The sequence below is a fragment of the Coregonus lavaretus genome, assembly GCF_964263955.1.
Source record: "Coregonus lavaretus genome assembly, chromosome: 4".
In the NCBI taxonomy this organism is placed as follows: Eukaryota; Metazoa; Chordata; class Actinopteri; order Salmoniformes; family Salmonidae; genus Coregonus; species Coregonus lavaretus.
The window spans coordinates 28,290,383-28,310,973 of NC_139991.1; the positions used below are offsets into that span (position 1 = coordinate 28,290,383).

At 44.0% G+C, this 20,591-nt stretch overlaps 1 protein-coding gene across 1 annotated transcript in view; it reads right to left on the reverse strand.

The window, feature by feature from the left end:
- Positions 1 to 1,639: 1,639 nt before the first annotated feature.
- The window catches only part of LOC311128018 (contactin-associated protein-like 4), a gene marked incomplete at its 3' end in the record, with an annotated part of 221,186 nt that continues 202,234 nt past the window's right edge, over positions 1,640 to 20,591 (reverse strand). The window contains exons 20-24 of the mRNA XM_084159946.1: positions 17,837 to 17,970; positions 15,108 to 15,195; positions 4,252 to 4,470; positions 3,704 to 3,775; positions 1,640 to 1,839 (exon numbers count right to left, since the gene is read on the reverse strand). Coding sequence (XP_084016072.1) covers positions 1,640 to 1,839; positions 3,704 to 3,775; positions 4,252 to 4,470; positions 15,108 to 15,195; positions 17,837 to 17,970 — 713 coding nt within the window. The remainder of the gene's footprint in view (positions 1,840 to 3,703; positions 3,776 to 4,251; positions 4,471 to 15,107; positions 15,196 to 17,836; positions 17,971 to 20,591) is intronic.

Sequence of the window (20,591 nt, forward strand, 5' to 3'; positions counted from 1 at the left end):
GGGTTTGTATCATTTCATTTACACAACATGCCTACCACTTTGAAGATGCAAAATACATTTTTTTGTGAAACAAACAAGAAATAAGACAAAAAAACAGAAAACATGAGCGTGCATAACTATTCAACCCCCCCCCCCTATTTCTGCAAGTATCTTGGGGTATGTCTCTATAAGCTTGGCACATCTAGCCACTGGGATTTTTGCCCATTCTTCAAGGCAAAATTGCTCCAGTTCCTTCAAGTTGGATGGGTTCTGCTGGTGTACAGCAATCTACATACCACAGATTCTCAATTTGATTGAGGTCTGGGCTTTGACTAGGCCATTCCAAGACATTTAAATGTTTCCCCTTAAACCACTCGAGTGTTGCTTTAGCAGTATGCTTAGGGTCATTGTCCTGCTGGAAGGTGAACCTCCGCCCCAGTCTCAAATCTCTGGAAGACTGAAACAGGTTTCCCTCAAGATGTTCCCTGTATTTAGCTCCATCCATCATTCCTTCAATTCTGACCAGTTTCCCAGTCTCTGCCGATGAAAAACATACCCACAGCATGATGCTGCCACCACCATGCTTCACTGTGGGGATGGTGTTCTCGGGGTGATGAGAGGTGTTGGGTTTGCGCCAGACATAGCGTTTTCCTTGATGGGGCCAAAAAGCTCAATTTTAGTCTCATCTGACCAGAGTACCTTCTTCCATATGTTTGGGGAGTCTCCCACATGGCTTTTGGTGAACACCAATCGTGTTTGATTATTTTTTTCTATAAGAAATGTTTTTTTTTTCTGGCCACTCTTCCGTAAAGCCCAGCTCTGTGGAGTGTACGGTTTAAAATGGTCCTATTGACAGATACTCCAATCTCCGCTGTGGAGCTTTGCAGCTCCTTCAGGGTTATCTTTGGTCTCTTTGTTGCCTCTCTGATTAATGCCCTCCTTGCCTGGTCTGTGAGTTTTGGTGGGCGGCCCTCTCTTGGCAGGTTTGTTGTGGTGCCATAATCTTTCAATTTTTTTATAATTGATTTAATGGTGCTCCGTGGGATGTTCAAATGTCTGATATTTTTTCATAACACAAACCTGATCTGTACTTCTCCACAACTTTGTCCCTGACCTGTTTGGAGAGCTCCTTGGTCTTCATGGTGCCGCTTGCTTGGTGGTGCCCCTTGCTTAGTGGTGTTGCAGACTCTGGGGCCTTTCAGAACAGGTGTATATGCTGTATACTGAGATCATGTGACAGATCATGTGACACTTAGATTGCACACAGGTGGACTTTATTTAACAAATTATGTGACTTCTGAAGGTAATTGGTTGCACCAGATCTTATTTAGGGGCTTCATAGCAAAGGGGGTGAATTCATATGCACACACCACTTTTCTGTTATTTATTTTGTAGAATTTTTTGAAACAATTTATTTTTTTCATTTCACTTCACCAATTTGGACTATTGTGTGAATGTCCATTACATGAAATCCAAATAAAAATCCATTTAAATTACAGGTTGTAATGCAACAAAATAAGAAAAATGCCAAGAGGGATGAATACTTTTGCAAGGCACTGTAATTAATGTCTCTAGGACTTGGAAGGCATTTCTGTCCTTCCTTAATCAGATTCACTGGATAAGTCCAACATTGAGACGGTCCGGGGGTGGACAGACGGACCTATATGAAATACTCCTTTTTGTTTTCACTTAGTTCGTTCTGTGAGGTGGGCTCGCTGTGGAAAGGGTATTCAGGACTGTCTGCCTCAGGTTTGATGCTTTTGGGTTCTTGGCTGTGGAACATCTCTTTCCGTCGATACAGGAACCTTGCCATTATTGCCAACGCACACAGAATCACAAATATCACCATGGCAATCACACCTGCCGAGGAGTACAAAACATTGAGTTAAGAAACAACAAAAGGGCACTTATTTCAAAACAAAATGAATTCACATTCACTATTCCTTATGTTGTTACAGAAAAAAGGCACTTCGACAAGACAATAGTTTTTTTTTGAGAACACTGAAGAATTCTAACTAGCAACCAATTATGATAATTCCACATTGTGTAACTGTGTCATATGCATGGGTTTCAGAAGTAAAGACAGAGAAGGCACAGTGGCTGAGACCACATTAACACCTTTCTCAGCTCCACGTTTAGTTCTGTGAAATCTGTCTATGGCATGGGAGCCTTAACAGAAATAATATGCCATCTTCTCCTGTGGGTATTTCATTGCTATTACCCAGCCTGTCTGATTTCTGTTGTTAATCTAAACTCTAAAAGGCATTAGACAAGCTTCTGAAAGCCGTAGTTTATCTCTGTGCAAGGCACAGCACAAAGAAATCCAGTTCAATTCTCGCAAATGTCGCAGGCATTCATTTCATAAACCTTAGCTACAGTCCTTGTACACTGCTATGCTATGCATGGTGCATTTCATTATTTCATTATCAAGAGAAAAGGATATATCTTATTAGGAAGCCAGAATAAGGCGGGACTCAATTTAATGGTATATTACAGTGGTTTTAAAATGACAAAGTATTTGAAGATAGCTGTAAAAAGTTCATTAATCAGCAAATAATTTATTTAAACGTTTAATTAGTTTTGGTGTCCTTTGTGCATTTGGCACTGAGTCAGCCTGTATAAGGACGACTTTGAACTACTTTCTACATTCCAGCAATTGAACGGATGGGAATTAATCAACCTTGACTTTGAATCTGTGGCTAAAGTCGCTTCAAAGTTTAGTGATGTGATGCTGCAAATATGCCATATCAATTGCTGAAATATTTTATTTATTGATTTAATTAAAATTTTATTTACACAGGGTTGTCTCATTGAGAAAAATATATACAGTGCCCTCCGTAATTATTGGGACAGTGAAGCATTTTTTCTTATTTTGGCTCTATACTCCAAAAGTTTGGATTTGAAATCAAACAATGACTATGTGGTTAAAGTGCAGACTGTCAGCTTTAATCCATATCGGGTGAACCGTTTAGAAATTACTTCACTTCTTGTACATAGTGACCCCATTTTTATGGGCGCAAAAGTATTGGGACAAATTCACTTATATGTGTATTAAAGTAGTACAAAGTTAAGTATTTGTTCCCATATTCATAGCACCCAATGACTACATCAAGTTTGTGACTACACATTTGTTGGATGCATTTGGTCTTTGTTTTGGTTGTGTTTCATATTATTTTGTGCCCAATAGAAATGGAGTCACTTTTATTGTAAATAAGAATATAATATATTTCTAAACACTTCCACATTAATGTGGATGCTACCATGATTATAGATAATCCTGAATTAATCGTGAATAATGATGAGTGAGAAAGTTACAGATGCACAAATATCATACCCCCAAGACAAGCTAACCTCGCACCATTACAATAACAGGGGAGGGTAGCATTTTTTTGGGGGGGTATGATATTTGTGCATCTGTAACTTTGTCACTCATCATGTAATCTCTAAACAGTTCACCAAATATGGATGAAAATACCCTAAAATTAAAGCTGACAGTCTGCACTAACCTCATAGACATTGTTTTATTTCACTTTTGAAGTATACAGTCAAAAAAAGAAAAAACGCTTCACTGTCCCAATAATTACAGAGGGCACTGTATTTTCCAAGTGAGCCCTGTATCATCAACATTCTCTATTTTGACCAGGATAATTTAATACCTGCCATGATGTTGTTTCACTAAATACAACTATGGATTATTGTGACATGAGAAACATGTTCCTGTTACCTCCAATCAATCCAGAGTCACTCTTGATTGCATTAACTATAGGCTCACCAGTACCTACTGTACCTGAATGATCTACAGCAGAGAGAGAGATACACAGAAAGAGAGACATAGAAATAGAGAGCAAGAGACAGCAGAAAAAAGAAATAGAGATAGAGGAGAAAAGAAAGGATAAGAAAGACAAAAGAGAATCAGTAACATCCATCATCAGTCCATGCAGGGTTCATTTAACACTGCACCCTCAGTCATAAACTGCATGAGGATGACCACCAAAGAAAGATTATGCAAATGAGAAATCTCTCTCATACAAATTCATTAGCTCATCTGCCACAGTGTAATCACTTTCATTCTCATTTAATTAACAAGGAAGATGGTGTACGTATTAAATGGACCCTTGATAAAGTTTGAAAAGCAGTTCAGAAAAGAAGCGTAGATTCTCAAGTGGAGTTAAAGCAAAAGAAAAAGCACTCAAACAGAAAGAGAGAGAGTCCCATCACCAAAGACTCCACCCACCAGAATAGCTAGGGAGAACTTGAATCCTCCCCTCTTACCTGATAGGGGGTGTGTGGTTTTGGCTGGGTAGGGATTGGCTGGAGATGAGGAACCACAGGTGGACTCAGCTAGGGGTCCTGTCACTATGACTGGGCTGGTGTTTGGGTAGAGTAGCGCTGCTTTCAGTGGAGCGATGGAGTTAAACTGGACCACCGACAGACAGCCACTGAAACCCAGGGAGTTCAGCCTGGCAATCTCTGGATCCAGCTCACCAGACTCTAAACACACAAACGCATACACACGCACACAAAAATGCAGAAACAGTCAGTGAGATCCAGTATAGTGATCAGTCAAAAGTAGTAGATTCACTGCTCTCTCAGTGTGATATTGATTGATTATCTAATTCATCGACTGCTAACAATAGCTGCTACTCCTCCTAGGGACATCCTCCCCCCACCCCCCCAGCTGACTTTTTCTTTGCCAACGACATTCATCACTGTTGCAGTTGTTAATATGTATATTATAGATTTTGTTATAATAATATGTATTGTTTTTCTTTCACTTGGTCCCCACACTCCCTCAATGGTCATGCTGCTCCCCCTATGGTCACTCTCCCCCACCCCCTCAACAGTCTTTACTCTGCCTCCACCCCAATGGACATTTATTTATTCATCACTGCTACAGTTGTTATGATATACAGTGGGGAGAAAAGTATTTGATAAACTGCCGATTTTGCAGGTTTTCCTACTTACAAAGCATGTAGAGGTCTGTAATTTTTATCATTGGTACACTTCAACTGTGAGAGACACAGATCCAGAAAATCACATTGTATGATTTTTAAGTAATTAATTTGCATTTTATTGCATGACATAAGTATTTGATACATCAGAAAAGCAGAACTTAATATTTGGTACAGAAACCTTTGTTTGCAATTACAGAGATCATACATTTCCTGTAGGTCTTGACCAGGTTTGCACACACTGCAGCAGGGATTTTGGCCCACTCCTCCATACAGACCTTCTCCAGATCCTTCAGGTTTCGGGGCTGTCGCTGGGTAATACGGACTTTCAGCTCCCTCCAAAGATTTTCTATTGGGTTCAGGTCTGGAGACTGGCTAGGCCACTCCAGGACCTTGAGATGCTTCTTACGGAGCCACTCCTTAGTTGCCATGGCTGTGTGTTTCAGGTCGTTGTCATGCTGGAAGACCCAGCCACGACCCATCTTCAATGCTCTTACTGACGGAAGGAGGCTGTTGGCCAAGATCTCGCGATACATGGCCCCATCCATCCTCCTCTCAATACGGTGCAGTCGTCCTGTCCCCTTTGCAGAAAAGAATCCCCAAAGAATGATGTTTCCACCTTCACGGTTGGGATGGTGTTCTTGGGGTTGTACTCATCCTTCTTCTTCCTCCAAACACGGCGAGTGGAGTTTAGACCAAAAAGCTCTATTTTTGTCTCATCAGACCACATGACCTTCTCCCATTCCTCCTCTGGATCATCCAGATGGTCATTGGCAAACTTCAGATGGGCCTGGACATGCGCTGGCTTCAGCAGAGGGACCTTGCCTGCGCGGCAGGATTTTAATCCATGACGGCGTAGTGTGTTACTAATGGTTTTCTTTGAGACTGTGGTCCCAGCTCTCTTCAGGTCATTGACCAGGTCCTGCCGTGTAGTTCTGGGCTGATCCCTCACCTTCCTCATGATCATTGATGCCCCACGAGGTGAGATCTTGCATGGAGCCCCAGACCAAGGGTGATTGACCGTCATCTTGAACTTCTTCCATTTTCTAATAATTGTGCCAACAGTTGTTGCCTTCTCACCAAGCTGCTTGCCTATTGGCCTGTAGCCCATCCCAGCCTTGTGCAGGTCTACGATTTTATCCCTGATGTCCTTACACAGCTCTCTGGTCTTGGCCATTGTGGAGAGGTTGGAGTCTGTTTGATTGAGTGTGTGGACAGGTGTCTTTTATACAGGTAACGAGTTCAAACAGGTGCAGTTAATACAGGTAATGAGTGGAGAACAGGAGGGCTTCTTAAAGAAAAACTAACAGGTCTGTGAGAGCCGGAATTCTTACTGGTTGGTAGGTGATCAAATACTTATGTCATGCAATAAAATGCAAATTAATTACTTAAAAATCATACAATGTGATTTTCTGGATTTTTGTTTTAGATTCCGTCTCTCACGGTTGAAGTGTACCTATGATAAAAGGTACAGACCTCTACATGCTTTGTAAGTAGGAAAACAGGCAAAATCGGCAGTGTATCAAATACTTGTTCTCCCCACTGTATATAGTGCTATTTCTATTGTTGTTTTTATTACCATTTTCATTCTTTTGTTTTCTCTAGTCCTGCATGTTGGAGCTCGGACCCTAAGACTTCACCCTGCAATCACACCTGCAACCCTGTACATGTGACTATTAAACACTCTGAATCTGAATCTAGACTTATAATATAATGAGATAATGAGAGACCCCAGAAATACTGCTTCCATTTGACTAGCTTGGATCCAGTGAAACCCTATGTTTGCCAGGGAAACTGGGTCACTGGCTCTTCAAAATGACCAATGACTATTAATTTAATTATGGGAATTTGCATGGTTATAAGTGCTCTTAAAATGAATGGGATGGAAGGCAGTGAGCTGATGGCATTGTACTGCATCACATTGTATCACACTGCTACTGTATCCTGAAGGTAACCTTCTTTCTTACAACTGCCAGATAGCTATTTCTCCTCAGTCACACCTCATCCACATACTCTCCTCTTTCTCTCTCCTACTCACTCTCTCTCTCCTACTCTCTCTCCCTTTAGCCCCTCTCTCACTCTCTTAGTCTCTCTGTGACTCTCCCTGTCTCTCTTCTACTTCTCTCTCTCTCTCTCGCTCCCCTCTGCATTCATTACAGGTCAATTTGTTAGCGTGATTGATGACAGGTGTTGCTGGGAATGACACCAAATCCACTTTCATGCCAGCTCTTTGATCCTGATATGACACACAGACAGCAGCAGGGTGGAGGGGTTAGAGAAGAGCGAGTACCTGGTCACGTGTTAACATGGCTCAGGTCATCTGAGATACACTACACTACCACAGAGCTCTGTCTGTCTGTGTGTGTGTCAAATCAAATCAAATTGTATTTGTCACATGCGCTGAATACAACAGGTGTAGACCTTACCGTGAAATGCTTACTTACAAGCACTTAACCAACAATGCAGTTTTAAGAAAAAAAAGAGTTAAGAAAATATTTACTAAATAAACTAAAGTTAAAAAACGTAACACAATAAAATAACAATAATGAGGCTATATACAGGGGGTACCGATAACGAGTCAATGTGCGGGGTACAGGTTAGTCGAGGTAAATTAGGTAATATGTACAGTGGGGAAAAAAAGTATTTAGTCAGCCACCAATTGTGCAAGTTCTCCCACTTAAAAAGATGAGAGAGGCCTGTAATTTTCATCATAGGTACACGTCTACTATGACAGACAAATTGAGAAAAAAAAATCCAGAAAATCACATTGTAGGATTTTTAATGAATTTATTTGCAAATTATGGTGGAAAATAAGTATTTGGTCACCTACAAACAAGCAAGATTTCTGGCTCTCACAGACCTGTAACTTCTTCTTTAAGAGGCTCCTCTGTCCTCCACTCGTTACCTGTATTAATGGCACCTGTTTGAACTTGTTATCAGTGTAAAAGACACCTGTCCACAACCTCAAACAGTCACACTCCAAACTCCACTATGGCCAAGACCAAAGAGCTGTCAAAGGACACCAGAAACAAAATTGTAGACCTGCACCAGGCTGGGAAGACTGAATCTGCAATAGGTAAGCAGCTTGGTTTGAAGAAATCAACTGTGGGAGCAATTATTAGGAAATGGAAGACACTGATAATCTCCCTCGATCTGGGGCTCCACGCAAGATCTCACCCTGTGGGGTCAAAATGATCACAAGAACGGTGAGCAAAAATCCCAGAACCACACGGGGGGACCTAGTGAATGACCTGCAGAGAGCTGGGACCAAAGTAACAAAGCCTACCATCAGTAACACACTACGCCGCCAGGGACTCAAATCCTACAGTGCCAGACGTGTCCCCCTGCTTAAGCCAGTACATGTCCAGGCCCGTCTGAAGTTTGCTAGAGTGCATTTGGATGATCCAGAAGAGGATTGGGAGAATGTCATATGGTCAGATGAAACCAAAATAGAACTTTTTGGTAAAAACTCAACTCGTCGTGTTTGGAGGACAAAGAATGCTGAGTTGCATCCAAAGAACACCATACCTACTGTGAAGCATGGGGGTGGAAACATCATGCTTTGGGGCTGTTTTTCTGCAAAGGGACCAGGACGACTGATCCGTGTAAAGGAAAGAATGAATGGGGCCATGTATCGTGAGATTTTGAGTGAAAACCTCCTTCCATCAGCAAGGGCATTGAAGATGAAACGTGGCTGGGTCTTTCAGCATGACAATGATCCCAAACACACCGCCCGAGCAAACGAAGGAGATGCTTTGTAAGAAGCATTTCAAGGTCCTGGAGTGGCCTAGTCAGTCTCCAGATCTCAACCCCATAGAAAATCTTTGGAGGGAGTTGAAAGTCCGTGTTGCCCAGCGACAGCCCCAAAACATCACTGCTCTAGAGGAGATCTGCATGGAGGAATGGGCCAAAATACCAGCAACAGTGTGTGAAAACCTTGAAGACTTACAGAAAACGTTTGACATTTTTACATTTACATTTTAGTCATTTAGCAGACGCTCTTATCCAGAGCGACTTACAGGAGCAATTAGGGTTAAGTGCCTTGCTCAAGGGCACATTAACGTCATTTAGCAGACGCTCTTAGCCAGAGCGACTCACAAATTGGTGCGTTCACCCTATAGCCAGTGGGATAACCACTTTACAATTTGGGGGGGGGGGGGGGGGGGGGGGTTAGAAGGAATACTTTATCCTATCCCAGGTATTCCTTAAAGAGGTGGGGTTTCAAATGTCTCCGGAAGGTGGTGAGTGACTCCGCTGTCCTGGCGTCGTGAGGGAGCTTGTTCCACCATTGGGGTGCCAGAGCAGCGAACAGTTTTGACTGGGCTGAGCGGGAGCTATGCTTCCGCAGAGGAAGGTGAGCCAGCAGGCCAGAGGTGGATGAACGCAATGCCCTCGTTTGGGTGTAGGGACTGATCAGAGCCTGAAGGTACAGAGGTGCCGTTCCCCTCACTGCTCCATAGGCAAGCACCATGGTCTTGTAGCGGATGCGAGCTTCAACTGGAAGCCAGTGGAGTGTGCGGAGGAGGGGGGTGACGTGAGAGAACTTGGGAAGGTTGAACACCAGACGGGCTGCGGCATTCTGGATGAGTTGTAGGGGTTTAATGGCACAGGCAGGGAGGCCAGCCAACAGCGAGTTGCAGTAGTCCAGACGGGAGATGACAAGTGCCTGGACCAGGACCTGCGCCGCTTCCTGTGTAAGGCAGGGTCGCACTCTCCGAATGTTGTAGAGCATGAACCTGCAGGAGCGGGTCACCGCCTTGATGTTGGCGGAGAACGACAGGGTGTCACGCCTAGGCTCTTCGCACTCTGGGAGGAGGACACAGCGGAGTTGTCAACCGTGATGGCGAGATCATGGAACGGGCAGTCCTTCCCCGGGAGGAAGAGCAGCTCCGTCTTGCCAGGGTTCAGCTTGAGGTGGTGATCCGTCATCCATACTGATATGTCTGCCAGACATGCAGAGATGCGATTCGCCACCTGGTTATCAGAAGGGGGAAAGGAGAAGATTAGTTGTGTATCGTCAGCGTAGCAATGATAGGAAAGGCCATGTGAGGATATGACAGAGCCAAGTGACTTGGTGTATAGGGAGAAAAGGAGAGGGCCTAGAACCGAGCCCTGGGGGACACCAGTGGTGAGAGCACGTGGTGCGGAGACAGCTTCCCGCCACGCCACTTGGTAGGAGCGACCGGTCAGGTAGGACGCAATCCAGGAGTGAGCCGCGCCGGAGATGCCCAGCTCGGAGAGGGTGGAGAGGAGGATCTGATGGTTCACAGTATCAAAGGCAGCAGACAGGTCTAGAAGGACAAGAGCAGAGGAGAGAGAGTTAGCTTTAGCAGTGCGGAGAGTCTCCGTGACACAGAGAAGAGCAGTCTCAGTTGAATGACCAGTCCTGAAACCTGATTGGTTTGGATCAAGAAGGTCATTCTGAGAGAGATAGCAAGAGAGTTGGCTAAAGACGGCACGCTCAATAGTTTTGGAAAGAAAAGAAAGAAGGGATACTGGTCTGTAGTTGTTGACATCAGTGGGGTCGAGTGTTGGTTTTTTGAGAAGGGGAGCAACTCTCGCTCTCTTGAAGACGGAAGGGACATGGCCAGCGGTCAAGGATGAGTTGATCAGCGAGGTGAGGTAGGGGAGAAGGTCACCGGAGATGGTCTGGAGAAGGGAGGAGGGGATGGGGTCAAGCGGGCAGGTTGTTGGGCGGCCTGCAGTCACAAGTCGCAGGATTTTATCTGGAGAGAGAGGGGAGAAAGAAGTCAAAGCATATGGTAGGGCAGTGTGAGCAGGACCAGCAGTGTCATTAGACTTAACAAACGAGGATCGGATGTCGTCAACCTTCTTTTCAAAGTGGTTGACGAAGTCATCCACAGAGAGAGAGGAGGGGGGGGGGGGGGGGGGGGGGGGGATTCAGGAGGGAGGAAAATGTGGCAAAGAGCTTCCTAGGGTTAGAGGCAGATGCTTGGAATTTAGAGTGGTAGAAGGTGGCCTTAGCAGCAGAAACAGATGAAGAAAATGTAGAGAGGAGGGAGTGAAAAGATGCCAGGTCGGCAGGGAGTTTAGTTTTCTTCCATTTCCGCTCCGCTGCCCGGAGCTCTGTTCTGTGAGCTCGCAATGAGTCATCAAGCCACGGAGCTGGAGGGGAGGACCGAGCCGGCCGGGAGGATAGGGGACACAGAGAGTCAAAGGATGCAGAAAGGGAGGAGAGGAGGGTTGAGGAGGCAGAATCAGGAGATTGGAGGGAGAAGGATTGAGCAGAGGGAAGAGATGATAGGATGGAAGAGGAGAGAGTAGTGGGAGAGAGAGAGCGAAGGTTGCGGCGGCGCATTACCATCTGTGTAGGGGCAGAGTGAGTAGTGTGGGAGGAGAGTGAGAGAGAAAAGGAAACAAAGTAGTGGTCGGAGACATGGAGGGGAGTTGCAGTGAGATTAGTAGAGGAGCAGCATCTAGTGAAGATGAGGTCAAGCGTATTGCCTGCCTTGTGAGTAGGGGGGGACGGTGAGAGGGTGAGGTCAAAAGAGGAGAGGAGTGGAAAGAAGGAGGCAGAGAGAAATGAGTCAAATGTGGACATAGGGAGGTTGAAATCCCCCAAAACTGTGAGGGGTGAGCCATCCTCAGGGAAGGAACTTATCAAGGCGTCAAGCTCATTGATGAACTCTCCAAGGGAACCTGGAGGGCGATAGATGACAAGGATATTAAGCTTAAATGGGCTAGTGACTGTGACAGCATGGAATTCAAATGAGGAGATAGACAGATGGGTTAGGGGAAAAATTGAGAATGTCCACTTGGGAGAGATGAGGATTCCTGTACCACCACCCCTCTGACCAGATGCTCTCGGGGTATGCGAGAACACATGGTCAGACGAGGAGAGAGCAGTAGGAGTAGCAGTGTTTTCAGTGGTGATCCATGTTTCCGTCAGCGCCAGGAAGTCGAGGGACTGGAGGTTGGCATAGGCTGGGATGAAGTCAGCTTTGTTGGCAGCAGAACGGCAGTTCCAGAGGCTGCCTGCGACCTGGAACTCCACGTGGGTGGTGCGTGCAGGGACCACCAGGTTAGAGAGGCAGCAGCCACGCGGTGTGGTGCGTTTGTGTAGCCTGTGCAGAGAGGAGAGAACAGGGATAGGCAGAGGCATAGTTGACAGGCTGTAGCAAATGGCTACAAAAATGCAGAGGAGATCGGAATGAAATGGGCTAAGCATCTGGGAGCGGAGAGAGCAGGGCCTCCCTCACCAAAAACTTCTACCTCAGAAACTAAAATTGTTTCACTGAACCACCCGAACAAAAACTCTCCCAACTTCCGCCTTTAGAAATCAGAATTGTTGTGAACCACAGCGGTTCAATGTTTAAAGGAATAGACTCAACCCACTTTATTCAGCTAGCCAACTATGACACCATAGCCAACTAGCAAGCTAGCATCCAATAACAATAACACACCGTTTAGCACCAACACTTGGTCACAACAAACCACCAATAGTGTGATAACACACTAAACAGATCATTCGTGTCTGTGTCAAGTTCCTTTCATGACGCAGCAATGATTAGACGTTGGCTAGCTAGGACAAGTATATTGTAGTTAGCTACTACAGTATAGCTAGCTGGTCGTGTTGGGGAGCTAGCAATGGCCACTGTGTTGACTTTGTTTGAAGAACGGCTAGCTAGCTAGCTTCGTGCTACAGCCGGCACGGCCGAGGACACTGCCAAGACACAGTAACTACCCACAACAACCCATGAAGCCTAGCTATGACGCCGTAGCTAACTTGCAAGCTAGCATCCATTAACACACAATTTAGCATCAATGACCTGTGTCATTGCCAACAAAGGGTATATAACAAAGTATTGAGAAACTTTTGTTATTGACCAAATACTTATTTTCCACCATAATTTGCAAATAAATTCATAAAAAATCCTACAATGTGATTTTCTGGATTTTTTTTCTCATTTTGTCTGTCATAGTTGACGTGTACTTATGATAAAAATTACAGGCCTCTCTCATCTATTTAAGTGGGAGAACTTGCACAATTGTTGGCTGACTAAATACTTTTTTTCCCCACTGTACATGTAGGTAGGGGTAAAGTGAACTATGCATAGATAATAAACAAAGAGTAACAGCAGCGCAAAAAAAGGGGGGGGGTCAATGCAAATGGTCCGGGTAGCCATTTGATTAACTGTTCAGTAGTTTTATGGCTTGGGGGTAGAAGCTGTTAAGGAGCCTTTTGGACCTAGACTTGGCGCTCTGGTACCGCTTGCCATGAGGTAGCAGAGAGAACAGTCTATGACTAGGGTGGCTGGATTCTTTTACCATTTTTAGGGCCTTCCTCTGACACCGCCTGGTATAGAGGTCCTGGATGGCAGGAAGCTTGGCCCCAGTGATGTGATGGGCTGTACGCACTACCCTCTGTAGCGCCTTGCGGTCGGATGCCGAGCAGTTGCCATACTAGGCGGTGATACAACCAGTCAGGATGCTCTCGATGGTGCAGCTGTATAACTATTTGAGGATCTGAGCACCCATGCCAAATCTTTCAGTCTCCTGACGGTGAATAGGTATTGTCGTGCCCTCTTCACAACTGTCTTAGTGTGCTTGGACCATGATAGTTTGTTGGTGATGTGGACACCAAGGAACTTGAAGCTCTCGACCTGCTCCACTACAGCCGCATCGATGTGAATGGGGGCGTGCTCGGCCCTCCCTTTCCTCTAGTCCATGATCATCTCCTTTGTCTTGACCACGTTGAGGGAGATGTTGTTGTCCTGGAACCACACTGCCAGGTCTCTGACATCCTCCCTATAGGCTGTCTCATCGTTGTCGGTGATCAGGCCTACCACTGTTGTGTCGTCGGCAAATTGAATGATGGTATTGGAGTCGTGCTTGGCCACGCAGTCGTGGGTGAACAGGGAGTACAGGAGAAAGCATACACCCCTGAGGGGCCCCCGTGTTGAGGATCAGCATGGCAGATGTGTTGTTGCCTGCCCTTACCACCTGGGGGCGGCCCGTCAAGAAGTACAGGATCCAGTTGCAGAGGGAGGTGTTTATTTACAGGGTCCTTTGCTTAGTGATGAGCTTTGAAGGCACTAAGGTGTTGAACACTGAGCTGTGTGTGTGTGTCCCACATGACCAGAGAGCAGACCCCTTAGCCCCACATGTCATTATAGCCCACAGCTATACTGGATTATTCTGATTTTAGACTAATGGAGCTTCTTGAAAGGTCATGAAGAAGTTAATAGCAATGTCACAGTAGCTACTGTATGACTTTGTTATAGTGACATTCTTGACATTGTCACAGATTAATAGAAATGGTTTGCATCTAACATGGGTAGGGCATTGATATACTGTAGGTTGGCCTAGTATGGGAGCATTATTCATCTTGTTTTGTTTGTTATAGTGTATCAGAATGCACTAGACTGTAACTGCTGTATGTTATGCGTCTGTTCCTTTCAATCATTCCTCATTACTATTGAAAGCAGACGTCCTATTTTAAAGCAAATACATTGGCATTAGACCTGCATAAAGTGCCCTATTTCTGAAGCGGGGGATAGAAAATAACAATGCATAAAGCCAATATTTTTCAGACTTTAAGTAAACAGACATGCACCGATGATAACATGTCATGTCGAACTGCGATTGCCTGACTGAACAAACAATACTGTAATGGATGTGCATTTGCCCCAGCAGTTTATCATCCTCCTATATAGCACTAAAATGCACATAATAATAAATAATGATTCCATCTCTATTTGAGCTAAAGTAGCTATTTGTCCAAATTTGAATAATATTTTCATTTGATGTAAAAGCTTCAGGTAAGTGGGATCGTAACTAGCTCTCCAGTTCTGTGATTGAGAGACACGGCCAAACACCTCTCAGCATTCTTTATTCAATGGCTTTCTCCTTCATCATTTTAATAATGCTGTTTTACAGATGAAGGATCTTAATTTGAGCCAGTTTGCTACAGCAGAAAAATAATCCTGCAGCAACAGGAAATGTTAATTATTATGTGGATTATAATTAATGGACATTTTTTGTAGGGGTTGATATGTTTTTCATTCAGTCTGACATTTTAAAGTGGAAATTACAAACTTTAGAAGCCTTTTAAAACTTCAAATACACTACAAGTTTGCATTTCCTGCTGTGCAGGAAAATTCTCAGCAACAGAAGAGTGATCAAATTAAGATCCTACATCTGTATATTACTCACCTTGCACTTTCCCCAGGACAACTGACTTGATAGTGTTGAATTCTGCATCAGATGTGAGATTGAAGTCTTCCCTTCCGTGCTGGTCAATCTGAAAAAATAAGGGTGAAATAGGACCTGTAAACACTTTGTTGAATACTCAAGTTGGGGACTAAATAAATACAATTTACACATTCATGTTTCAGATTATGGAAAATGTACTCTTCCATTTAGAGTGTTTTAATTAAACCCTGCTCTTCAAAGTACTTTAAACACATCATTGCTTGGCTGTTCAGTCTGCCATTCAATTAAAAAAGGAAAGTAGTGCTAGAGCTTGGACAGATTTTGTTGAAAATGTGATTACTACTCAAAGCTTACGCTAATTTATGCAGTTTTGCTGAGATTGCCAAACAGTAGCTTAACAAAATTGATTTTTTGTTGACTAGTCAGACTAGAACATGTTGTTGGGTGGTCGGAAGCATGGAAGTAAACACTCATGAGTGTTGTCCACTATGAGATTAGTATGGAAGTGTAGTGCATTACAATATTCCAACATATTGGACTCGCACTTCTTTCATTACGAGGTTTATAAGTATATTCTGCCAGTCTCCTTACAGATTTCAACATTGATTTCTCTATACTCTTATCAGCTATCCTTTTCTTCTTAATTTCTCCTTCGCAGTCATTAATGTTGCCTGAAATGTCTTTAAATTTTGAATGAGTTTGCCTGCTTAATGGCTGATATTTGGAATGTGTCTGTACATTCTGAATAAGTAGAGCTCTGCAGCACAACCTAGGGTTGTCGCCTACTGTGAGGTTGGCAAAGGACTTGGACCATGCAAAACCTGCATCACTCTTCAACCACTATACTGTATCACATCTCACTGTATATTTAAATCTGTTGGGAGTGATGTTCTTTTTATTTTTAATTACCTTTACTCACCACGACACAGATCCCACACTGCTAACATGTATACACTTACAATTACAGCTCAGCAGGTTAGATATAGTACATACAGTGGGGAGAACAAGTATTTGATACATCAGAAAAGCAGAACTTAATATTTGGTACAGAAACCTTTGTTTGCAATTACAGAGATCATATGTTTCCTGTAGGTCTTGACCAGGTTTGCACACACTGCAGCAGGGATTTTGGCCCACTCCTCCATAAAGACCTACTCCAGATCCTTCAGGTTTCGGGGCTGTCGCTGGGCAATACGGACTTTGAGCTCCCTCCAAAGATTTTCTATTGGGTTCAGGTCTGGAGACTGGCTAGGCCACTCCAGGACCTTGAGATGCTTCTTACGGGGCCACTCCTTAGTTGCCCTGGCTGTGTGTTTCGGGTCGTTGTCATGCTGGAAGACCCAGCCACGACCCATCTTCAATGCTCTTACTGAGGGAAGGAGGTTGTTGGCCAAGATCTCGAGATACATGGCCCCATCCATCCTCCCCTCAATACGGTGCAGTCGTCCTGTCCCCTTTGCAGAAAAGCATTTCCAAAAAATTATGTTTCCACCTCCATGCTTCACGGTTGGGATGGTGTTCTTGGGGTTGTACTCATCCTTCTTCTTCCTCCAAACACGGCGAGTGGAGTTTTGACCAAAAAGCTCTATTTTTGTCTCATCAGACCACATGACCTTCTCCCATTCCTCCTCTGGATCATCCAGATGGTCATTGGCAAACTTCAGATGGGCCTGGATATGCGCTGGCTTGAGCAGGGGGACCTTGCATGCGCTGCAGGATTTTAATCCATGACGGCGTAGTGTGTTACTAATGGTTTTCTTTGAGACTGTGGTCCCAGCTCTCTTCAGGTCATTGACCAGGTCCTGCCGTGTAGTTCTGGGCTGATCCCTCACCTTCCTCATGATCATTGATGCCCCACGAGGTGAGATCTTGCATGGAGCCCCAGACCGAGGGTGATTGACCGTCATCTTGAACTTCTTCCATTTTCTAATAATTGCGCCAACAGTTGTTGCCTTCTCACCAAGCTGCTTGCCTATTGTCCTGTAGCCCATCCCAGCCTTGTGCAGGTCTACAATTTTATCCCTGATGTCCTTACACAGCTCTCTAGTCTTGGCCATTGTGGAGAGGTTGGAGTCTGTTTGATTGAGTGTGTGGACAGGTGTCTTTTATACAGGTAACGAGTTCAAACAGGTGCAGTTAATACAGGTAATGAGTGGAGAACAGGAGGGCTTCTTAAAGAAAAACTAACAGGTCTGTGAGAGCCGGAATTCTTAATGGTTGGTAGGTGATCAAATACTTATGTCATGCAATAAAATGCAAATTATTTACTTAAAAATCATACAATGTGATTTTCTGGATTTTTGTTTTAGATTCCGTCTCTCACAGTTGAAGTGTACCTATGATAAAAATTACAGACCTCTACATGCTTTGTAAGTAGGAAAACCTGCAAAATCGGCAGTGTATCAAATACTTGTTCTCCCCACTGTATAGGCCTACTTCTCTTTACCTGCCTCTTGCTGACTTTCAATAAGGCAGTGGTTCTGAATCTTTTTAGGTTATGCTACACTCAATTACATTTTGCTCTGCTTGCATTACCTCCTTATGTGCAACCAATCATTAGGACTATGTTCTTACGAATCTTCACAAGTACCCCTTGTGGATGGGTACTAGTACCCCAGGAGAGAACCACTGCACTAAGGTAACTGCTGAGCATGTCTTTATTTTGAATGAGAATAAGTAGCCTTCACAGTGACAAAATAAGTTACCTAAACAGTGACAAAATAAGTTACCTGAACACTGACAGTCTCTGATATCCTCCTGATGGAGACTCTGTGAAGTTGTCCGTTGGCCAAGTTCCTAATGCTGGTCCTGATCACCTCAGCATCTCTACTGTTCTGCAGCTTGTATTTAACATCCAGGTAACCTTCAGGAGATATTGAGACAAAACTTTAATATACAGTAACTTCTATTTAATGTCCAGGTAACCTTCAGGAGATATAGAGACATAACATGGGCGGCAGGTAGCTTAGTGGTTAAGAGCGTTGTGCCAGTAACCAAAAGGTCGCTGGTTCTAATCCCCGAGCTGACTAGGTGAAAAATCTGTCGATGTGCCCTTGAGCAAGGCACTTAACCCTAATTGCTCCTGTAAGTCGCTCTGGATAAGAGTGTCTGCTAAATGACAAAAAAATATATATACATATATATGACATTAATAATTTCAATTTAACATCCTTCGAGAGATACATGACATATGAAGACATAACCTTAATATTACTTCTATATAACATCCAGGTAACTTTCAAAAGATACACAGTGCCTTGCAAAAGTATTCATCGCCCCTTGGCATTTTTCCTATTTTGTTGCATTACAACCTGTAATTTAAATGGATTTTTATTTGGAGTTCTTGTAATGGACATACACAAAATAGTCCAAATTGGTGAAGTGAAATGAAAAAAAGAACTGCATATGTATTCACCCCCTTTGCTATGAAGCCCCTAAATAAGATCTGGTGCAACCAATTACCTTCAGAAGTCACATAATTAGTTAAATAAAGTCCACCTGTGTGCAATCAAAGTGTCACATGATCTGTCTCATGATCTCAGTATATATACACCTGTTCTGAAAGGCCCCAGAATCTGCAACACCACTAAGCAAGGGGCACCACCAAGCAAGCGGCACCATGAAGACCAAGGAGCTCTCCAAACAGGTCAGGGACAAAGTTGTGGAGAAGTACAGATCAGGGTTGGGTTATAAAAAAATATCAGAAACTTTGAACATCCCACGGAGCACCATTAAATTCATTATTAAAAAATGGAAAGAATATGGCACCACAACAAACCTGCCAAGAGAGGGCCGCCCACCAAAACTCACAGACCAGGAAAAAAGGGCATTAATCAGAGAGACAACAAAGAGACCAAAGATAACCCTGAAGGAGCTGCAAAGCTCCACAGCGGAGATTGGAGTATCTGTCCATAGGACCACTTTAAGCCGTACACTCCACAGAGCTGGGCTTTACAGAATAGTGGCCAGAAAAAAGCCATTTCTTAAAGAAAGAAATAAACAAACATGTTTGGTGTTCACCAAAAGTCATGTGGGAGACTCCCCAAACATATGGAAGAAGGTACCGTGGTCAGATGAGACTAAAATTGAGCTTTTTGGCCCCATCAAGGAAAACGCTATGTCTGGCGCAAACCCAACACCTCACATCACCCCGAGAACACCATCCCCACAGTGAAGCATGGTGGTGGCAGCATCATGCTGTGGGGATGTTTTTCATCGGCAGGGACTGGGAAACTGGTCAGAATTGAATGAATGATGGATGGCGCTAAATACAGGGACATTTTTTAGGGAAACCTGTTTCAGTCTTCAAGAGATTTGAGACTGGGACAGAGGTTCACTTTCCAGCAGGACAATGACCCTAAGGATACTGCTAAAGCAACACTTGAGTGGTTTAAGGGGAAACATTTAAATGTCTTTGAATGGCCTAGTCAAAGCCCAGACCTCAATCCAATTGAGAATCTGTAGTATGACTTAAAGATTGCTGTACACCAGCGGAACCCATCCAACTTGAAGGAGCTGGAGCAGTTCTGCCTTGAAGAATGGGCAAAAATCCCAGGGGCTAGATATGCCAAGCTTATAGATGCATACCCCAAGAGACTTGCAGCTGTAATTGCTGCAAAAGGTGGCTCTACAAAGTATTGACTTTGGGGGGGGGGGGGGGGGGTGAATAGTTATGCACGCTCAAGTTTTCCTGTGAGGGAAAAAAGTATTTGATCCCCTGCTGATTTTGTACGTTTGCCCATTGACAAAGAAATAATCAGTCTATAAATTTAATGGTAGGTTTATTTGAACAGTGAGAGACAGAATAACAACAAAGAAATCCAGAAAAACGCATGTCAAAAATGTTATAAATTGATTTGCATTTTAATGAGGGAAATATGTATTTGACCACCTCTCAATCAGAAATATTTCTGGCTCCCAGTTGTCTTTTATACAGGTAACGAGCTGAGATTAGGAGCACACTCTTAAAGGGAGTGCTCCTAATCTCAGCTTGTTACCTGTATAAAAGACACCTGTCCACAGAAGCAATCAATCAATCAGATTCCAAACTCTCCACCATGGCCAAGACCATCGCCAAGCAGCTTGGTGATGGTCTTGGTGAGCTTGGTGAGAAGATGACAACAGTTGGTGCGATTATTCGCAAATGGAAGAAACACAAAATAACCATCAATCTCCCTCGGCCTGGGGCTCCATGCAAGATCTCACCTCGTGGAGTTGCAATGATCATGAGAACGGTGAGGAATCAGCCCAGAACTACACGGGAGGATATTGTCAATTATCTCAAGGCAGCTGTGACCATATTCACCAAGAAAACAATTGGTAACACACTACGCCGTGAAGGACTGAAATCCTGCAGCGCACGCAAGGTCCCCCTGCTCATGAAAGCACATATACAGGACCGTCCGAAGATTGCCAATGAACATCTGAATGATTCAGAGGAGAAATGGGTGAAAGTGTTGTGGTCAGATGAGACCAAAATTGAGC